The 22909-nt window shown below is 39.0% G+C and overlaps 1 protein-coding gene across 15 annotated transcripts in view; it reads right to left on the bottom strand.

The window, feature by feature from the left end:
- Positions 1 to 320: 320 nt before the first annotated feature.
- The window catches only part of SYT16 (synaptotagmin 16), a 101157-nt gene continuing 78568 nt past the window's right edge, over positions 321 to 22909 (bottom strand). For 12 of the 15 annotated variants that reach the window (XM_087871546.1, XM_087871555.1, XM_087871535.1 and 9 more), the window contains 4 exons: positions 20075 to 20328; positions 13550 to 13993; positions 12098 to 12287; positions 321 to 6994 (listed from right to left, as the gene is read on the bottom strand). In XM_087871546.1, coding sequence (XP_087727672.1) covers positions 6681 to 6994; positions 12098 to 12287; positions 13550 to 13993; positions 20075 to 20328 — 1202 coding nt within the window. In that variant the 3' untranslated portion in view covers positions 321 to 6680. The remainder of the gene's footprint in view (positions 6995 to 12097; positions 12288 to 13549; positions 13994 to 20074; positions 20329 to 22909) is intronic. The other 3 variants (XM_087871549.1, XM_087871562.1, XM_087871533.1) reach the window with 1 other exon arrangement.

Here is a 22909-nt window from a genome sequence, read left to right as displayed (position 1 = left end):
AGCAGGATATTTTTTTTATCCACTGGAATGAAATTTTAAGGTGCAGGTACCAATTCAGGGTAAGTATTGCTTGATTGTGAGCTTATTCTGTTCTTTTCTACATTGTCGAGTTCAATATGTACATGAATAAACAGACTGAAGTCAAGGCACTCCTCCGACTGAGCAAATATTGGTCTGACATTCTCGTTGATTGAATCACCATCTCTACACTCAGAGGGCTAAAGCATCTTGCAATTCTGGTGAATTTCTGAACTTCATAGCACTTTATGAAGGCTTGAGAATGGTGTAACACATAAAAAAGTGACACTTCCACTAGACAATTAACGGAAACGTTGTAAGTTTAATCTTGCACATTTCGATACATCTTTCACAAAGCAAAAAAAATCAAGAAACATCAAATGTACATTTAGTTTTCATCAATAAAAAGTAATATAACATTTAATCAAGGTTAGTTGTATACGCCAGAACACAGATGTGTTTTGTTTGTTTTTCAAATGCAGATATTGCCTATAAACTGTGCTTTTTTAATCCTAAAGAAATGATCTTTTAATAACCGAGGCTTCTATTCTTACCAATCCACTGCTCAGCTCTACTGTGCTTTAGCAAGTCTTTAAAAAAAAACTTGAATGAGAAGAGGTTGCATCTATATATGATCTACTGAGACCACTGCACAGGGATCAACAGAAACAGGGAGGATATCTGAGCAACAGCCTGTGCAAAACATTCAACATCCCTTTACACTCATTCTACCTGAATTGAGGGAGCACCATATGTAGACTTGCATGGGATCCAATATTTATTTAACATACTTCAACCTTCAATATGCCATTGTATCCTCCATAGCGTATATATAGACAGAATACCCAGTATTTGGGGAGATTTGTTATTTTGCTCTTGAAAAAGAGAATGAAATGTAAAGCCTTTTTGGCACAGACATGAATTATGATAACCTAAAGAACGCCTCTATTCAGACCAATGGCAGAAGCAGATGTACAGCAAATCTTATGCAGGTGTTCTCAGAGAAAGATGGTAAGGAGTTGAAAAATTGGGGCTTACTCCTAAGTAAGCATGCAAAGAACTGCTGCTCTAAGCAGCAGCAAAGGGGTTTATAAGGAGCTGCAGAATTGAGGCACAGATGAGCTCAATATCTGGTTTTGGGGTGGTCACGTTTTCTGTATTAAAAGATTCTAGCAGAACAAAGTCTCTTACTCTTAGATTATAAGAACTCAATCTGGGAACCAAGGATGACAGTTCCTTGGAAACACACAAAATACAGGTAGTCCTTGACTTATGACTGCAATTGAGCTCAAAACTTCTGCTGTTAAGTGAGACATTTGTTGAGTGAGTTTTGCCCCATTTTACGACCTTTCTAGCCACAGTTGCCAAACGAATCACTGCAGTTGCTGAGTTAGGAACTCGGTTGTTAAGAGGATGGGATTTCCCCATTGATTCTGCTTGTCAGAAGATGGCAAAAGGGGAATCACATGACCTTGGGACACAGCAAAGGTCATAAATATGAACCAGTTGCCAAGCATCTGAATTTTGATCACCTGATCATGGGGATGCCACAAAGGTCATAACCAGTGGTGAAATCCAAATTTTTTTACTACCTGTTCTGTGAGCGTGGCTTGATGATGTGGTGTGGCTTGGTGGGTGTGGCAGGGGAAGGATACTGCAAAATCTCCATTCCCATCCCACTTCTGGGGAAAGGATATTGCAAAAGCTCCATTTCCACCCCATTCTGGGGCCAGCCAGAGTGGTATTTGCCGGTTCTCCGAACTACTCAAAATTTCTCCAGAACCTGTCAGAACCTGCTGGATTTCACCCCTGGTCATAACTATGAAAAACAGTTATACGTCACATTTTTCAGTGCCATTGTAACTTTGAACGGTCACTAAACAGTTTTAAGTCAAGGACTACCTGTAAGGCAGGCTGAAAGATAACTGCTTGGCAAATCTTTCTCTAGAGGAAGAATAGCATGGCAAGATAGCATGCTGGTTCTCTGAGAAGACCATTAACTATTTTTCTGCTGTTCACTGTAGGTGGTATGCAGTCTCAGAATTAAGCTCAAAGAACTATGTTTAATATAGTTTGCAATTCTGGAAATCTCCTAAAACATTCATGGTGTGCTAACTCTGCCTGCCTTTAATTTTTATTTATTTAAAATTTTTTTGCTCAAAACTCATTTGAAAAAATCTTTTAAGTCTTGAGAGCTTATCCAACTGAGTGGAAGCATTAAAAAAAAGATTGTTCATCCTTTTGGATCTCTATAGTGCTTAAATTGAGACTGAAGACATTTTGTGGGAGGAATCAGCATTTTTGGCAAAAACCAAAATCAGTTTGCCAACCCTTTCTTCCTAGATTTTTTTTATAAAACTTCTAGTTTGACCTACAGCCCAGGAATTTCCTGGGATGTTCTCTCATACAAGTAGTAGCTGGAGTCAATCTTGCTTAGTTTTTTGAGATTAGCCAAAGTCAGGTGGTTCCATGCAGTTTAAGTGTGTAGTTTTTTCTCTGTGCTTTTAGGTAACTCAACTGTCTGGCAATTTCTTCCGAATTTTCCATCTCTGCCTTACTTCATACTATGAAGTATATTTTCTTCTGCATCCAGCATCATCTTTCTGTGGGTCAAAAAGAGCAAGAGGGCAAGTCAGATGTCCTAATGCAAATCATATCCATTTGGTAGATGTCTGCTAATGCCAATGCAAGTATAAACAGGGTGAGACTTCCACTGCAATGCCACAATCATCATCTTGCTCATCATCATTTTGCCCCCCCAAAAGATGCCTCCCTAATTTTTTAAAAAAAGACTTACAAATGCCATTATTAAGTCCCAGTTTCTTCCTAGAAACGAAATTTAAAGTAATTTCTGTTCCTGGGCCAAGTTACTTCCTAGGCAGCTCCAAACCCAAGTCATTTCACTGGCTACATTCGAACACTGTGTTTGTCCATGGTTTCTTAGGTCATAATTGGCTGGGTTCACCCTAAAGCTATAAATGATGGTTTATAAATCTCAGTTGGTTGGCTTTCCTGCAACTCACTATAGCTGAATTCAATTAGTGTGATACATAGCCGTCATGTATGGCCTCAAGAATTATAGATCCACGTGCATGGCAAAATAATTGAGAGATGCATTTGAAGGATCTCACTGCAGACCTGTTCTGCTTTTATACAGATCCATCACTGAAATGAAAAGGTGGGCTTTTTGGCATTACAAATTAGCAGGGCTTCATCATGTGTTCCAACAGAAGCCCCCTTCATCCACCCTGGCTTTGGCACTCTCTCTAGTGAAATCTGGCAGGCAATTAAAACAGGAGGTCCTCCGAGATGGATTGCACAAGCTGTTTCCGTGAGATGGATGCCAAACAGGAACCTTCTCATGCAACCTTTTGAACAATGCAGGGAAAGAAAAGCTGCCTTAACATGCTGAATCTGCTGTTGTTAAAAGATGAATTCTTTGATGCTTTGGGATACATTATTATTTCCTATTTAACAGAGTGCATCACAGATTACTCAGAGTTTACGGGCCCTTGGTGATTTCCAGAGGTGGGGGAGGAAATGCAACCTATAAATTTTTGGCATGCAGCTTGAAAAAGGAGACATATTGGTAAGAGGTCCTCTCTGACCCCTGTTCCGGAATGGGTAGCAAGCTTTTTTTTTTTCCCATTGAAGAAACAGATTTTTAAAAAGAAAAATAAGATGAGCAGCATGCAGTACTGCACTCTTGATCTCATCTGCATTATCAAGAAAACTTGATCTCTCTTCTCTCAGAAGTCATTGATTTTTTTGAGTTTCCGCCAATAAAATCTGCACATTTTCATATAAGGAAAAGAATAATTCTGAAGCAAAGAAGCATTATAAATTTTTGGATAATAAAAGTATAATCCACAGTATGCCTTTTGAAAGAGATTCCTCTGTCCTGCAGTTCTTCAATCAACCTGTTTTAATTTTTGTTCCTGTTAAAGAGAAACCAGCAAATGATGTATCTCTTTGTAAAATGTTTGTAAAACTTAAAAAGGCCATTCCTCTAGAAAGGCCATCACTGAGTTGCAGTATACTGTATATTCTTTCCAAGCAGAAGATCCTCAATTTTGATCTTCAGAATTTTAGAAAAGAGCTTGGACAGGAAGGCTTTATATCTAGTCAACAGCCTATTTTGGTTGTTCCCAACACGGTGCCTAAAGGTGAATACTTCACTTTCCTTATTATTTCCCAGGCTCCCTGTCCCATTGGACTTTTTACATTTAAGAACAACAATTTTATTTAAAACATGGAAACAATATAATATATATTAAAATAAAAGTATCAGGAAAATATGACAAGATATGCTATCCAACCATAATTTTTATTTTCTAGAATGCCTTTGAGATTCAAATGGGCCCTTTAAGTTTCCTCACAATATAGAAACAATAAGTAGCTGCAAAAGCCCTGCAGTAGAAAATGGGCCAAGCAGATCCCACAAAAGACAAAGATAAAATAAGCAGGACCCTAAATGGTGTCCGGTAGGATGGGATGCCTAGGAGGACAGGCAGTATTATGGTGAATTAGTGTTCTGTAACAGGTTTTGTTTCCCCCATGGCAGGGGTGAAGTGCTCCCGGATTGGGCCAGATCACCCGGTCCGGTAGCGATCTTGGCCAGTGGTTCAGCAATCCGGTAGCGGTGGCGGAGCAAAGCTCTGCCCACCTGCCCGGGTGTCATTACTTCCTGGTTTTAACCAGGAAGTAATGTGTTTTTTAATGTGTGTGCATCATGTGCACTTCCAAACCGGTACGGAAGGTAAATAGATTTCACCCCTGAAATCTACTTTAAAACCTGGTGGCCAGGTTTTAAATAAGGAAGTCCCCATCACCAGCATCATATTATAAATATACACTCTGGCCCATTTCTAAGATGGTTTTGAAGTTTATTTACAAGTTATTTAAAATAGTGTGTTTCTCAAAACTGTTGTGGGTTTTTGTTCTGTTTTTTTGCATGCTGCAGAGGCTCTTATGTAGCTTTCCAGAGAAGTCAATTATCAGGAGAGATCACTTGTCAAAAGGTATCTGAGCAAATTCCAGAGTCTCCTAACAAAGGAAGGTGTCCTTTTTACCACTATAATCTTTGTAAATAATCCCTGAAACTCTATACTTTCTTAAAATCAACCTTTCCCAATCAGACGTCTTCCTAGTTAAGAACATCACAATTAAAGTTCTGCACATTCGGATGGTACCAGCTTCAAGAAAGCTGCTATCAATACTGCAGGCATCCAGTCTCTTGATTTCTTTTTTTAGCATTCATAGAGCTAGAACTGCTAAGGGGACCCATGGCTTCCATGGTGATAACAGTAATAATACATGCATGCCTATGGAGAACTTAATATAAAGCACAAGTGTTTGGCTGCTCCTAAGAGAAAAGAACATTATAGATTAAAAGGAATAGATGGAGCCCACATCCACATGTTATTTCTTTGCTGTCATGGAACATTCAAGTAGCCAGGTTGAAATATAGCTATCTTTCTGGAAAAAACCCAAATACAGTAAATGCATTGAACACTCCGAGTTCAATGTCATTTTATGATTAAGTCGCATTAATGATAATATACACATATCTGGTATATTCTGGTATATGTGCACATGGTTCAAACTAAGCCTTTGGGAAGTCTCTTTTTATAAAGAGAAAATTTTAAGTGACTTATTTGTCAGGAATCAAAATCCATCTTATTTATTGCAGTCAGAGAATTAGGACTGAGCCAAGTACTCGTAAGTGAATGATTCTGGGATGAAAAAGTGGGTTAGGCCAGAAACCATTCCACAAAACTGTCCAAATACAGTGGAACCTTGGTACTCAACTGCTTTGAAACTCATCATTTGTTTGGTACTCAATGCACAAGGTAGAACTTGTCGGTGTCGGCTGCCTCATGACTCGCTATCATTTCCAGGTGAAACAAAGGTTGATGCGTTAATCATGAGATAACTCTTGTCCTAGGCACATCTCTTTGCAGTGTTATCTTAACTTCTGTGGTCATTTTGTGTATTTTTGAGCTTTCCCCCTACCTCATCAGTACAGGTAAAGTGAAGTTTTTATTTTATTTAATCTAAAGTGTTTATTTTTAGATTTATTTCTAAAATAATGATATACAACCCTGTCTTTTTACACATTGCCTTAAAATGTGCATTGTCTTTGGTTTGGGAATGGATTACATTTATTTACATTATTCCTTATGTGAAAAATTTGTTTGGAAGTCATCATTTTTCGTACTTATTGCAGCACCCGGAACCAATTAACAATGAGTAACAAGGAACCACTGTATACTATTTTCATGATCACTATTTCATGATCATTTTTGATCATTTTTGCAGCCTTTCCTCATAACAAAGGCACATACCCCACCCAACCAAATTTGGCTTTTTATAGCGACATGACCAAGAGCAAATCTCATTACCAGTGAAGATACTGGGATGATATTGAACACTCAATCTCAATTCTTGACGGGCGAAGGGAGAGCATAAAGTTCTAACCCAATTTGCCTACCTGTTACTTCAAGCAATTTCCTATAACTAAAAATAAAAGGGCAATAACCTAACAGAATAATTCCATTAGGAAAGAGCATTAGAAGTCCAGTTATAATAGAAACCGATGATATAGTCCTTTATATGGGAAGAAGGATGCCTTGCACCTGTTGGAACTGCTGAGGTTTCCATTAAGACTCCAGGAGCATATGCCACCTACACACTTGCTGTGTTTTGGATTCCTTCATCTCCTGCCAATGACTTAACTCTTCTTCTCCACTACTGTTCTGACCCATAGAAATCCAGCCAATCATCTCTTTGCGCTTTATACTGCGGCGATTGTAAATGGAGATCATCAGGGTGACGTCTGAGAGCTGGAACAAGGCAACTTGGAAGATAAACGTCTCTTTGTAGATAGGATTTGGCTGTCCTCGTCGAACAGATGTCTTGCAACGAGACATTTCTTGACCGACAGAGTTCAGAAGGCAGAGTTTCCCATAGCTATCTGCAGGCAAAATTAAAGCAGTAAAAGTTTGTTTATTTATTTATTTCTACCCCGTCTTTATTATTTTCACAAATAACTCAAGGCGGCAAACACCCACCTTCCTCCTCCTATTTTCTCCACAACAAAAACCCTGTGAAGTGGGTTGGACGGATAGCGAGTGACTGGCCCAAAGTCACCCTGCTGTTTATTTAAAGAAAAATATGCCTGCTTGTTTCTCTTTCTAATACATCACATGGAGAAGCCAACAGTTTGCCTAAGGCATATCGCTTTGGCGGATTGAAATCATGGCATCATACAAAAAGCAAATAAATCAAATATTAATGTTAGGAATATGCAGCAATGTTCTTACAAGCATATCCTAGGATGTCCTTTTAAAATGCAGCCTGTAGGCTTTTCATTACCCCATATGGCTCTTTTTCTTTATGGATGGTGTTTTTTTTGTTTGTTTGTTTTTTTAGTATTGCATTCTGCTGAAGATAAGGCATGAAATTTCATTTCAGGTATGAACAGACAGGCACACTTTAAAATCAAAGACTTCCTGCTTCTCTTCAAAGAGTTTCGTCCTCTCTTATTACTTATTGTGTGCATTTATGCCACATAGAACAAGGCCCATTTGTTTTCATCTGTACTTTAAGGCAGGGGTCTCCAACCTTGGCAACTTTAAGGCTTGTGGACTTCAACTCCCAGAAGTTGCAAAGCTGGCTGAAGAATTCTGGGAGTTGAAGTCCACAAGCCTTAAAGTTTGGAGACCTTTGCTTTAAGGTATATATGCATACATAGCTCTGTATATATATTGCGTGAGAAAGAAATGAAGCCATTTAGGAGAAAAAAGAATTTAATATATGTTCAGGATTACAATGTATGTTTATATAGTAAATTCCCAGACAAGATGTCCTAAATGCTGAAGCTGGGTCAATCACTTGTAGCCTGTTAGATATGCATGGTCACCAGTCTCTTTGGGCAACCCCTCATAGCACCAGCAAAATTCAGCGATCAATCACCCAAAAATGGTTGTACTATTTTTTTTGTTGTGCTTGGTTGGCCTAGGCAAACACATACACATATCATACAAAAGACATAAAATATTATTTTTAATCATGCTTGGCACATGTGAACCATTTTCTGGAGGCTTCTCCTGAAGGATGGCATAAAATTGCTGGAAATAAACCGCAAAAGTAGAAATACAGCAGAGAAATGTCATGCTTAGTAAAAAAAAAGCCAGTATGGTTAAAGATTGGAAAAAAACAGATTCAAGTCCACCATCAGCCATGGACGCTCATTGCGTGTCACTTATTCTCCTCTCTCAGCACAACTTTCATTTTACAAAACTGTTATTGTAGGAAAAATGGGCAAAGGGAGTGCTTTCATTTTAAGCTCTAGGAGAAAAGTTGTGATACAACAGAAATAAAATAAATACAGATGTTTCACTAGCCTCTGAATAGTAGCAGCAGGTGTGTTTCTCATGGGGAACCTTCCAGAAGCATCATAACACAAAAAGGGTTATTGCCAGTGAGCCAAAGAAAGTGAGCCTGATCTTTAAAAAGTCTTCTACTTTCCAGTAGGCAATTTTATCAAAAAGAATATACTGCTTCTTGAATGAGAAGTGAAACTTCTCCAAAGGGGAAAAAACAACAACAACAAAGTCTGTTGCCTTTTGGAAAAAGCATCTTTGGGACCACTCTATAGAATCTATTCTGTGCAGGAGTAACTTATCCATTCAGAAAATTAAAAAAAAAAACAGATTCTCCCTGGCTGGAAATTCCAATTTAAAGAAATATGACTGCCATGATGGGACTTGCCATGATGAACATGAAGGGATACCATGATGGAGGTTGATCTTCCTCACTGGGAATGGGGCAGAAATCTTCAGCTGGGGCTCAGTAGAACACCCACTGCTTGCTTAGCGAACACATGAACTTTGGCCCTCATACAGCTGACTCAGTTAGCTCCTCAGAACATCACATGCTCCAGCAGAAAGCAAATAGAACAGAAGCTAAACATAGGAAATAAAACAGTTTTATATGATGCACTGAAGAAACTGAATTTGCTTTGCAGGGCTGGGCCAGTAAGTGTTGTTAAATCTACATGACTATCTCAATACTTGGGATCAGGCGTTGGTCCTTATTTTCCATTCTCTACCAGGAAACCTTGCCTGAAAACAAAATACAGCTGTCTGTCCACCACAGCTTTATTCATACTGAAATATATATTCTCTGTATTTATCAAACTGGACACATCTAGAATACATCAAGTGGCGGGCAACGAAAATCCAGCAAATCTTCTCACTATAAGATACTGTAAGTCCTAGAAAATGTATTAATAACGTAGACCAGACCCTGAGGCTTAGGATTCACCCTTGACAGCATGTGGGAACGTAACAGGTTGATCCTCTTTGTTAAGTCCTGCAACAATATTTATCCTGGTATTTGCATTTGGGCTGCCTTTCCTGTGACAACCATGGAAATTTAGGCCACTGATCTCCTAGCAAATTTGTAAGAAGAAACTGCCTTCCTCCGAGCCAACTAAGAGAACATCCTTCTCAACCAGCACAGTACAATTGCCAATTTTGAATTCCTTCTAGCCTATGGCACCCAGACAAGTAATTAAACACAAAGCTGGGCTGAGATAGGCTCTATTCCATGGCAATGCTACAACATATTCAAGAAAAGGCCATCATCTAATCCAAAAATCTACTTGGCAGGCAGGCAGGCAGGCAGGCTTTATTCTGACTTCTAAAAATGTGAACTACTGCCATTATAAGAAAAATTTAAAAAGAAAAGAGCTCAATTTGGAAAGCCAATCTCCTATGACTCAAACTAGCTTATCTTTCCATTGTTCACATCCCAGAAGATAATGGCTTTACTGTGACATGCTACAGTACTTGCTGCAATGGAAGTTTGACTCATCTGAATCTCCTACGCTTCCAACCTTGTGATGATTTTGTCAGGTGAAGCATATTTGATAATACCTTCTGCAGTCAAAGGTTACATCTCAATTATTTTCAGTTTCTTTCAGAGGAAGTCCCAAGCCAGCATTTCAGATTTGTGTTTTTCACTGCACAAATGTGCTCTTTTGCATATTATTGTTATTATATTTGTGTAGTAGAGATAAGAAGCTGGGGATATCATCACAGGCAAGCAAGGCTCTAATTATCATATGAAATCTGAGTGGGGTTTTTTTGTGTGAAGAGTTGTGAAGCCTGGGGCTTGGTTTTGTCCCAGTCTCTTGGCAGATTTTTTTTTTTTTTTGCCTTAATCAGTGTCTTGTGCACTATTAGGCATGCACCTTTTTATTGTCTGTTTATTTTTTCACAGTTAAGTCTATGTTTTTAAAAGAAAGTGTTTTCACAGTACCTTTCCGAAAGCATTCATTAGCAATGCTGGAAATAATCTCATTCCAATCCTATACTGTGCAGTATTGTACATTCTTTTTAGGGGAAACAAAATAATTAAAACAAAATAGGGGAAACTGAAATTATACTATGGAAAAGAAACTTGTTCCTACATTTGTGTGTATTCCTTAGCTTAGGAAAAGTGGGAGAGAAAAAAAATTGAGTAATTCAAGCAAAATGGGAAGAAAAAGAGAAACAAATATTTAAAATCCTCATAGAGATACATTCTTGGTCTTCTCTTTCTCTTGGTCCAATCAATTTTAAAAAAACAATTCAAAGAGACAACTGGGAGAGAGAAGAAAAATAATATGTGTTTCTGGATCCAATGTAACCGATTGTGCTTAAAGGTGCCTGGCAAGCTGAAGAAAAATTTCCAAGAAATCAAGCATTCTTTCAAAATGCTTGAGAAACTAGCGAGCCAATAAATAAACCATGCCAACTTCACCATCCTTTAGCTGACCTTCTCCAACGCAGCTTTTAGTCCAAGGCCATCCTAGTCCATAGCCGGATTTCTGATGTCCTGGGCCAGTGTTTCTCAACTTCAGCAAATTCAAATGTGTGGACGTCCAACTCCCAGAACTCCCAGCCAGCGGAAGTTGAAAAACACTGTCCTGGAGCCTTTAGCCCAAGAAGTCAGGTAAGAAAATTCCTACCTGGTCTAATGTAACCACCAATTCTGGTCTATTTCTGTAGCTACTAAAGCAACTCATCAGTCAGAAATGCCAAAAAATACGCTAAACACACAACCTGACTCTATTGAAGCATAAGCAGCTCTGAATGACCAAACTAGAAACTACAGAGTGAAATCGCATTCCTCAAAAATTCTGTACTGAAATGCCAAAAAAAGAAGACCAAATGGCAGATGTTTTTTGTGGTTTGGAGGAATATATATATATACAGAACAATTAAAACTCAGACCACACATTTTCTGAATAGTTTTTATCCCAGAGCTATAATTGCACTCAACAATGAACTAAAGGGCCACCATCAGTGAGCTGTTAGACAACATTACTTGGTCTGTTGTATGGATGTTTGGGTGGTTTAGGGGTAGGGAATTGTGGTGGGTGGAGGGGTGTTTGGGAATTGTTATTTGTGTTGGGCCTGGTCTTTGGGTGTTAAGTGAATTTTGTTGTATGGGTATATTGTGTATACACATACAATGACAATAAAGTTATTATCTTTATTCATTAAATATGAAACTCAGTCAACTGAGTCAATAATAATATTGATAATAATAATTTTTATTTATTTATTTATTTATTTGTGTGTGTGTGTGTGTGAGAGAGAGAGAGAGAGAGAGTGTGTGTGTGAGAGAGAGTGTGAATGACTGGGTCCTGGAAAACCAAAGCGTTTATGCTTACAATAGAGAAGTTATGTCCTTCCTTCCTTCCCAAGCCTAAACTGGTCTTAAGGAGCAGAGCAAACCCAATCCTAAATATTTCAAGCTAGAGTCCAAGAAAAGAAAGGATCTGCTTCCCACAAGCAGACACATTTCTATTATTTTTAATTAAACATTTCAGAATTTTCAGACAAACACCCCCCCCCGACCTGTTTGGATTCACAAGTGGGCCATGCACACCCCAAGGTTAGGCCTTTCTTTCAAAATGCCTCCCAGTGTTTGTAAGCCAGTGCTTTTTTCTTATCAAAGAAGCAAGGCAATGATAGTCCAAAATTCTACAACCACGGGATCAGGAGGTCATCTTTTTATTTACCTGGTGGTCTGGTAATGGCAAGGTTCCGGAAGTGGCTGCCTTTGATCATCTCAACTGATAGTCTGCCCGTTGTAGCATTGTAGGATAGTCCTACTAGCAATTCTGGAACTCCTCCATGGGACAGAGACTGGGTTGAAGAAGCACTGTCACTGTGAGAGATAGCCGAGAGACTCAGTTGGGAACCTCCACTCTGTGGATGAGGAGATTTTTTTTAAAAAAAAAGCCAACAACAACAAAAAGTATTAATTAGAAATTAAAATTCTTCAGTATTATACCTAGTTCTCCACTAAAACAGGCAGGTAAAATTAAAAATATAGAAATACCTCCGTTCACAGATGCCTTCTACCAGGTTGACTTTACTTGTTCATTTAGGTGGCAAAAGGCTTTATTACAATGGAATGCATATTTGGTAAATTGCAATAGCTGGATTCATACAGCATGACAGACCACAAACAACTTTTTAAATCAGAAAGGCCAGGCAGATTACATTATAGTGAATCAGTACTTTGTAATTGGTTCCACCTGCCATAGGAACTATGTAGTTCCCCATAACCATCCTGTGAGTACCCAATATGTTCTCAACATTTGTAATATGCGTTCACAGAAATGAGTTCCCTAGATTATTAATAATCATTCACTTTTTTCATTACCAATAAAGGAGAATATTTGGAGCTCATGGTTGAAATGTGGGATTCTTGGAGCTCTCTGAACTTGGTTGTTTTCTTGTAGATGTTTCATTACCCAAACTAGATATCATCGTGTGTGATAGTTTGGGTAATGAAACATCTTCAAGATAACAACCAAGCTCAAAGACCACCAAGGATCCATCACCTTTTCCATTCTCTTATTTTGCCCATCCTGAAAATCTTCAGTTGGCTTCTTGACCACACCCAGCTCCAGTATAAGTTCTTTGTCACTGTTCCATAATATTTCTTCTCCTTGCCCCACTTTCCCTCTTTGCCTTTATATACAAATATATCTTTGTATAATCTTGATATTTCCACTTAGAAAATCCTGTTGTTTTTTTTCTTTCTGCCTTCATGCATAACTGCCTCTAAATATCTGAACCATTCCCGCTTGAAAGCTTCTCCTCAATACCCATTTTTTCTATGAAGCCTTTGCATGTACCCATGGCTTCATACCAGCTTGTATGTACGGTCAGTCTATGCATGCAATTTTACTATTGCAGGTTTTGATACCACTAGATTTTTGGATTTTAAATGTTTGAAGGGAAGTCTAAAACATCTGAGGGGGGGGCACTAGATTTCATACCCTCAACACGATTTGTAGCATTTCTGATTCAAATTTGTGAAAATTATTTTATAGGTCAATCTTGACCATTAAGTTTATGGACAGTATGCAGTTCATGGCTGTAAACTCTCCTCTTTTATCCCAGAGAAAGGAAATGCAATAAGAACTTTAGTAATTTGTCCCCAATTTAATTCTACTTACACATAAGTTGCTCCTTGGTTCCAGAACTAGTGTGGTCTTCATTTCCCCCTCTTGGTTGAGGTGGCTAAGATAAAACAACTGCTCCCCCATCATTCTCTCCTTCATCATTTTGCGCACAGAATAGAGACGGAACCGGAGAGCGTAGCTGCTCAGCATTTCAGGTGCCAATTTAGTGAAGGTCACTTTGTCCTTGAACAATGGGTTGGGCCCTTTCTGGACACTTGTCTTCCCTCGCTGTTTCTTGCTGGGCATCAGGACTGTGTGTACCTGCCAGGTACTTGCTCCACTGCGGTCCTTGTCTGGGATATCTTTAGCTTCGACAATAGTCACCACCAATTTCTGGCTCGATGGTTTGTAATCAAAGATGACATCTAAGTCACCACATCTTGAAATTGGCTCATAGGCACTAGTATGAGCTGGAAGAACACTTGCTTCTTCATGTTCCTTTAACAGGAAAAAATACAAAATTGGAATTGAAAGCCCCGTTATTTACTAACAGATAGCAATTAAATAATAATTGCAGATCAATGATTCTGGGTACTGTCTAATTGCCAACAAGAAATGGGAAAAAAATTATATTGAGTTGGAAGAAGACAGAAGTCAAGAGGACATTTCTGCCTTTTTGGGTAGTGGAGAAAATAGAGAAAAAGAGACAAGGTCTAGGACTTCAAAAGGAATGGACAGGGGAACATAGCATGGCTTGGAAATCAGTGAAGAATGACTAAGAGTCAGGAGCTTAAGGGAAATATGGTTGGATGATTATTGGTGAAAGACAGGAGGCCAAACAGAATGGAGAGGGGGGATCCATACAGAGGAGTTACATACAAAGGACTGAATACGAAAGAGAAGTTCAGACCCAAGAAGAAAACCCTCCATTACTGAAAAGAGAAGTATGAAAGAGAAGTAAGAATTACGTTTGACAAAAAGATTTTGGGACAAATTCTTGAATGCTATTTATTATCTGTACAAAAAGAAATGCATTACTGGTTCTTGTTCTGCAAAGAGCTATCCCCTATCATAAAAAGCAGACTATTCCACTTATGTCTTCATCCCTTGTGAAGGCATAAACATATGTTTTTTAGTCTTTTCTAGGCACTAAATCTAAGCCTTTTCATGTCTACAGATGACAACAAACTACACAAAATGTTTTCTTTCCTACTATTTTTCAGTGCATTTCTCCAGACTGATTCATCTACCTTTCGTCTAATCCTTTTTCTTCTTCTTTTTTTTTAAATATCAAATTTACTTTTGATAAAAGAAAAGCCCGTGAAGAGGGAGAGTCAGGTGCTTAGTTTCCAGGGTGTGTGTTTTCTGTTCAAAGGTGCTTTTTAATCTCAGATTAAAACGGGTTGCCATAGAGACCTTTCCTTTCTATTTAAACATGAACATGCTGTGAAAGAACAGGATATTCAGGGAGCAGAGGAGGTCTTCAGAAGGAATTTAAGGATTTACTCCTACAGCTGTATTTCAGAACCCTTCTAGCGCACGGATGCAGAATATTTTATATATTACTCTTTTGCTGCTGGTCACTATTTCTCCTTTCAATTGCCCTGATTATATTTTTATTTGGAAAATGGCACGGAAGTGCCAGAAAGAAATAATAACAATGATGTCGATGATGACCATGACAACTACTTGTTAATCACCTCATCGGAGACAGGTCACCCACCATTCCTTGTATTCTGCCTGGTGCTCAGTATTCTGTCAGTTCTGTAATAAGAAACATAAAGTTTCTTACATCCTTTGTCACTATCCTGCAAAGTGGGCTGGCTGTGTTCAGCTAGAAATGCATTCCACTCCTCTGCTCGCAACAGAATACCTTATGCCACCAGACTTGAAATTTTGGGCTTAGACAACTTAGAACTTCGCCGTCTTCGGTCCAATCTAAGCGTAGTACATAAAATTATCTGCTACAATGTTCTACCTGTCAATGATACTTCAGCTTCAACCACAACAATACATGGGCAAACAATAGATACAAACGTATGGTAAACCACGCCAAACTTGATTGCAGAAAATACGTCTTCATAACAGAGTGTCAATGCCTGGAATGCACTACCTGACTCTGTGGTTTCTTCCCTCAACCGCTAAAACTTTAACCTTGGACTGTCTACTGTCAACCTCACCCCAAATGTCACATGCAACAGCTTGCCTCCCTGAATTGTGGTGGACCTCACTCCAAATGTCACATGCAACAGCTTGCCTCCAGGAGTTGTGGTGGCTCCATCACTGGAAAAATAGACTGGACAACCATTTGACAGGGATAGTATAAGGTCTCCTGCTTTGAGCAGGGCATTGGACTAGAAGACCCGCCAGGTCCCTTCCAGCCCTATGATACTATGTTCTATGGTACACAAGACCGATTTCACTAAAAGATGAGTTAAATCCTGGCTTGAACACTCGAAGAGTCCAGTCGATTGATTCACTGTTGCTTTCTTAGATAATTGCAATCATTCTTCTTGAGTGGCATCCAGGCATTTGTTTGAAGTACTTCATGGATCTTGGTTCCCACTGCAGTAGCTATCCTGGATATGCAGACTAATCTTGCATTTTGCTGGTTGAACAATGGGCTGACAAACACACACAGAATTGGTCATGTCTGCTTGTAAGACCATAATTAACTATAGGTGAATAACTAAGCCACTTATCTGGATGTGGAAAGAGTTGGAACCTTTAAAACGATACCTGGATAATTTATAATGAGAAACATTTCTGCCTGTGCTTGGCACAGAATGCAACAAGGTATATAATATACAGTGTTCATTCAGTTGATGTTTATTATCATCCTAGGTCAGCACTGGGTTTAGTATGTAAATCAGAGGGCACCTAAGGCCTTCAGAACAAGATGCCATCTTGTTCAATGCCAGCCTTTAAACACAATCAACTACTCTGTCTTTCAAGCAAGAGGTACTGGAATACAGAATGGTGTTTTAAGTTTGTCCTCCTCTCTCTATTGGAGTCGGAGTCATTCTAGAAATATTTGCACTTCAACACAATAGATGCAAAGATAAATTTGTGTAATAATTCCAAAATCCACTTGATAAAAAGTGTCCACAAAAGAGACCTAAAACAAGATGGATCAATGACATCAGCAAATATTGTGGGCCCAACTGGCAAAAGAAAGCTCAGGACCATATTGATTGGAAACATGAGGAAAAGGCCTTCATTCTGCAGTGGACAGACAATAGTGATGATGATGATGATGATGATGATGATGATGATGATGATGATGATGAAATGAGGAGAAGGAGGGAGAGGGAGGAGGAGGAGGAGGAGAAGGAGGAAAAGGAGGAGGAGGAGGAGGAGGAGGAGGAGGAGGAGGAGGAGGAGGAGGAGGAGGAGGAGGAGGAGGAGGAGGAGAATTCCAAAATAATTCCCAAATGCTGAAGAGTTCCAAAAACGATACTCTTTCTTCAGGGGAGAAAGATGGAATAAAAATTAGATTTTGCTGAATGAGGTCTTTTAAAAAGACACTACTCATCCCAGAAAGGATTTTATAAAAATATGTGAAATGAAAGAAAGAAGCAGAGGTGGAAGTGGGTGGGTAGGATGGGGTGAGGTGAGGAGGGAAGACAACTTCTGCTGGACAAAACAGGCAATTATGGAAATGGCTCTAACATGTTGTTTATAACTTACATTGCCAACGTGAGATTTCTATTTCTGAATAGGTGAAAGCCTGAATAGAGTTCAGAGATGATGGAATCTTTTCAGAAAATTAGAAAATGAGATTCGGCCTTTTAGGCCTGCTACACAATGTAGCTGGAGGGGAAGCACCAGCACAGACAGACTGAAATGAGCAGACTGCAGGTTTTTGAAGCAACTTTCCTACTTCATACAGCCCAGTTCAGACATAATAGTTCCAGTACAACATACACTGGAAAGAGCACAGAAGATGAGGTTTAGTACTGCCTACTCCCATTCTTTCTTCTTCTTGTAACTCTCCTGTGAGAAAGAGAATATACCAGCTTGTAAAATCATAATGTGTGTTGTCCAAATGAGGAAACTGGCTGCTCAAAAATCAAGATTACAATTTAGCACTTTTAAAATATTGTTTACTTCATTTTGTTTGCCAGAGTTATAAACTGCCTTTCCTCCAAGAGTACAAAGTAAAGTCCCTTTCTTCATTTCTTTCCCCATAACAACCTGGTGAGGTGGGTTGGGCTGAGACAGACGGAGTGGCTGAAAATTGTTCAATGAGTTTCCATGACCGACACTGGATTTCAACCTGGGTCTTTCCAATTTCTATCCCAATATGTACAAAGAGAGGACACGCATGGTATTATAAGGGATAATTAATTAATATGTAGTGACTTACTCAGAAAACTTTGCTTTGAGGATTTTTTAAAAATGTCAGTGCTGCCATCTTGCTCTGCCTCATCTCCGCTTCACTGAGGGAGGGAGGAGCCAACATATGGGGAGGGAATAAGCAGAAATTGAAACTACACTGAATGCCTGGCAGAAACATTGGCCGGATGATCCCAAGGCCACAAGCATGGGGATGGAATATGAGCATCACTGAGCCCACCAAGAATCAGGACCTAAACATTTTATTTGAATCCCACTGGGCACAAACAGATAACAGAGGAGGGGGAAAGGGGAAAGTAAGTAGGCAGATTTTGCAAAGAAACCTCGGATCTGGCCTTTACCTGGCTTTTAAATGCTTGTCTAGGCAGCCAAAGGCTCTTCTATTGACTGAGTTGGGACAGGCCCAACACCAAAATCTTACTATTCCTAACAGAAGGACATGTATATTCATGGAGTGGGATGGGAGAAACTTTTGTCATCTTAATTCCACAATCAATGAAGATGATCAGAAGACACAGAAATGAAGAGGAGGGATAAGATTGAGGAAAAAGAGGAGCAGCAGGAGGTATCTTTGTATGAATCATATGGGAGGGGCTCATAATGAATGACTAAAGTCTCCTTCCTTTCAGCTCAGCCCTTGAGATAAAAGCTCAGGTGTTACTTTCTCTAAAAATAGGAAGAAGATGTAGATGAAGAACTCAATGAGGACCAAGTGATCAACTCCTTGAAGGTCAGAAGGAATGATAATGAGGAGCTAATAAAAGGAAAAAGAGTGTGTAAAGCCTTTTCGTAAATCAACAGACTGATTATGGAAGTGCCATTCAGAGTGGAGAGACATACAAACCACTTGAGGTGACTAACCAATCAGCTGTCTGATGAGTAATTCAAGGTCCTAGAAAACTAGATCTAAAAACAAAAGCATCAGAGATCGTGCAACTATAAGATCAGGATGAAGTGGCTGCAAAGCATACAAAGATCCAGACTTGCTATGTTCCATGCTCCAAACATAGGAAGGGGCTTATTAGTCACAACCTTGGCTCAAGTTCTTTACATGAGTTGTCATAAAAAATGGGTTTGTCACTGTCATATAAAAAGAGTTGTGTCAAAACACTATAAGGCAGGGTAAGAATATACTGTAGTACCTAGCAAGAAACAAACTGGAGAACAAGTACCTACTTGAACAACTCAGGCAGAATGGCTACTCTCAAGCATTTACAACAAGATGTCTGTGCAATTTGCAGGGGAGAGAAAGAAAGTACAAGACTAATTATATGGCACTTCCTGCCCTACATTAAAAAATATTTTAGAGGCAGTAGAAAGCAACTTCCAAGATCTGCAAGTGGGCATCCCCCAGCACCCAGAGGCTACCATACAAAGACAAATCATGCACTTCAAAGATTGTTTGGAGGTGGGAGAAACTTCAAATGTAATTTAGCAGATTCCCTGCATGGATTGCCCCTGTGACTATGTAGGACACAACTCTCAGTGCCCCTGATAGGAATTACAACAACATCCTGATCGCTTAAAATTCTAGCAAGCAAACTTGCTCTGTTAGCAATAAATGGAGTGGAAACCACAGAAGGACAGAGAGATGGATTTTCGAAACTAAGAGGAGACACTCTAAAATAAAATCTTAGTTTTCCATTTTAATTTACAATTTGTACAGTGGGAATAATATCAATCACTCTTGTAGGGTCATTGTGGAGCCAGGTTTCATATTTCATGTACACAGTCCAAGGGATTGCAACTTGTCATAATCTTTAACAACTCCTGCTAGAGGTATGTAGCATCGTCCTTGGAACTACAGTTTGCAATAATGCCTAGAGACAGGGATATGACAGTTGCTTTAAGTTATCTGTGCAGACATACTCAAGTAGAGAAGTTACTCATCTGAGCACCAATTATTGCCTTTCTGACTTCGCAACTGAACTACAAACCATGTAGATGATGGTTGTTTAGATGATGAGATGATCATACAAATCCAAGAGCTTTGAAATACGAACCTTTTATATTTGCCACTTTACCGTGGACATGATCGTATGAAAACCATCCTACTAAATGGGTTCAGAGAATAGCCACAGTCCAAAAGATGGTGAAAACACAAATACCCAAAATTTGTGATTCACCATGTAGTCTTAACATAGTACATGCAAAAGCAACCATTGCTAACAAGACTTCAGAGAACTACGCACACTTCTATATAAAAATACCTTTTCTTACCTCTGGACTCCAAGCCGATGAGCTGTCAGTTTCATCATTCCCTTCAAATCCTTGGTTGCTGAAAGCTGTTTCCATTTCCAAACTCCCTTCGGTTTCTTGTCGGCTGAGGCTGAGTGTGGCACTAACATCCACCTCAGAGTCTTTTGGCTGCCCAGAGCCCCTGCTCTCCACCACTCTCGAACTGATGGATAGAAGGTCATCTTCATGAGAAGACAGGTTGTCCTGGTAACTCAGGTGGCTGAACCCATCTAAATCTAATTCATTCCAAACAAAAGAAATATTTAGATATATATACACACTCCAATTCAGGACCTTGAAATTATACTACATAGATTCTGAGTTACTAGCATGAAATAAAACTATTCCAGTTCAAAAAAGATTCTGAGGAGTCCAGATTTAGTTATAAATGACAAGACACTATTATCAAAGGTATGACCATAGTTAGTCCCACACTTAAGAAGTTTGTTTCATGTATACACTCCAATGATTGATTCCCTATGCTGAACATCATAAAAACCTATTTTCTATATCAAAGGTACACATTTTTTTTTTCAAGCTGAGAACTTGATTTGATCTTTTATAGGTTTAGCCAGCATGAAGGCCCAATCAACAGAAGTAGAACTAAAACACATGTATTAAAATAAATGACAGAATAGATACCTGCAGATTTAAATTTAATTTTACAAATAATTTATTTGCAGGTGTTATAGCTTTCTCCAATCCAAAGGCTCTGGGCAGGTTACAACACTATGAATACAAAACAATGAAATATAAACTATTTTTTTCCAGATTGGATACCACTAGTAACAAATTACAATTGAAGGCTTGGTGGAACTGAACCATCTTAAATAACTTTTATAATGAAAGCTTTATGAAACTTTGACAGTAAACTGTTCCAAAATAAGGCAGACATAGTAATAAAATGCTTTTGACATGATCTTTCTCCAAATTATTAATAATTGTAAGTGAGTGATTATGTACCACCAAATCAGAGTTTACTCTTAGCAACCTCATAGACAGATATTCTGCACGATAATTTGTTCCCAATATGGCTTTTTAGGTCTTTCAACTGTGCACCCATTGCCACTGTAATCAAACTAATGTTCAAGAAGTTTAATTAACTGTATTAGTGTAATGATTTCCCCCTTCTTTTATTAAAAATTACAATGGAAGAACAACGTTTAAAGGACTTCTGGAGCACCACAGTCAAGGCCCTTTGGGAGGCTAAGAATGATCCCTTCTATACTGCAACCCCTATATCCAGTAGAGCAGGGGTCTCCAAACTTGGCAACTTTAAGGCTTGTGGACTTCAATGGCTGGCTGGGGAATTCTGGGAGTTGAAGTCCACACATCTTAAAGTTGCCAAATTTGGAGACCCCTGCAGTAGAGAAATAAAGGAAGCAAAATTGGCAGAATCAGGAATAATAGAAATTGTTTCATAAAATTCAGACGTGCTGCTGAGATTTCTGAACATTTATAGAGCATTTCTCCCTCATTCAAGTCTTTCTGAAGTCACCACTGCTTATCCTTTGATTTCATTAACTGAAAACCAACTCCAACCAATTCTCAGGTAAGCAAACAGATTGGCATCTGGCATACAATTCCCTATGTGTTTGTCCCGAATCAGTCTGTTTGAAGGGCCATGGGATTTCCTTCCTACAAGAATGTTATAGGATGTTTTTCATTCCACTATGAAGGCTTCGGGCACCACTGATGTTGAACAGAACATGGTGTACATCACAGATTGTAGCTCTAACATAAGCAGTACATGTTTGATATACACTTGGCACACACCAGAGCAGTAGGCTGGAAGACAGGTTTTAAAATTTAAAATAAATAAATAAAATGCCATAAGCTTTCAGAATAGAAGTGCTTCTCTAGTGAGAAATTATTTTACACACTTCCCACACACAGCCTCCCCCAGCACACATATTCAGTGCTTTGCAAATCTGGCTTGCAGCCAGAGTATCAGTTAAGCGTTAAAATCTATTTGAAGGTTAAGAAATGTAATTCAAGGGAATCTACTGCCTAAGGCTGTAATCCTATGCCTGCTCTTGGGCGCCAAGCCTTACTGAAACAAATGGGGCCTATTTCAGAATACAAATAATTCAGTTTCTTCTGAAAATGCTGCTGTGGAGTTCACTTAAAAGTTTATTGTAGGATTCCTCATAAAGACTTTCCAAAAGTCGAACCAGCTATACTAGAAACAGTCGGTGAGATATATTCCAAAGTGCATGGAACACCAACTCCAGGTTTTTTCCAACTTGGCATTCTCTCTCTGGAGGGTGCTAATTGGAGAAGTCTGATCTAAACCAATATTTGTCAGCTTCAGCAACCTCAACCTCAGCATGCTGGTTGGGCAATTCTGGGAGCTGAAGTCTACCCATCTTAAAGTTGTTGCTGTTGAGAAAGACTGATCATTTAGACCAAGCAGCCTGGTTAAAAACCACCTTGACTCATTTTCTGAAGCTATATCTCAGGGCCTATGCTGCTCACAGAGTTGTCATCAGCAAAGACATCTTGATAAATACAGATAGTCCTCAACTTCTGATCACAATTGAGTCCAAATTTTCTGTTGCTAAACAAGACAGTTGTTAAGTGGGTTTTGCCTCCATTGTATGACCTTTCTTGCCACAGTTGTTAAGTTAGTAACATAGTTGTTAAATGAGTCTGGCTTCCCTCTTGACTTTGCTTGTCAGAAGGCCACAAAAGTTGATCACATGACCCCAGGACACTGCAACCCTCATAAATACATGCCAGTGTCTGAACTTTGCTCATGTTACCACAGGGAATGCTGCAAAGGTTGTTAAGGGTGAAAAATGGTCATAAGTCACT

The sequence above is a fragment of the Pantherophis guttatus genome, chromosome 1 (genome assembly GCF_059756535.1).
Source record: "Pantherophis guttatus breed Tessera chromosome 1, ASM5975653v1, whole genome shotgun sequence".
NCBI classification, from domain to species: Eukaryota; Metazoa; Chordata; class Lepidosauria; order Squamata; family Colubridae; genus Pantherophis; species Pantherophis guttatus.
This window is presented reverse-complemented; position numbering and strand designations above follow the sequence as displayed.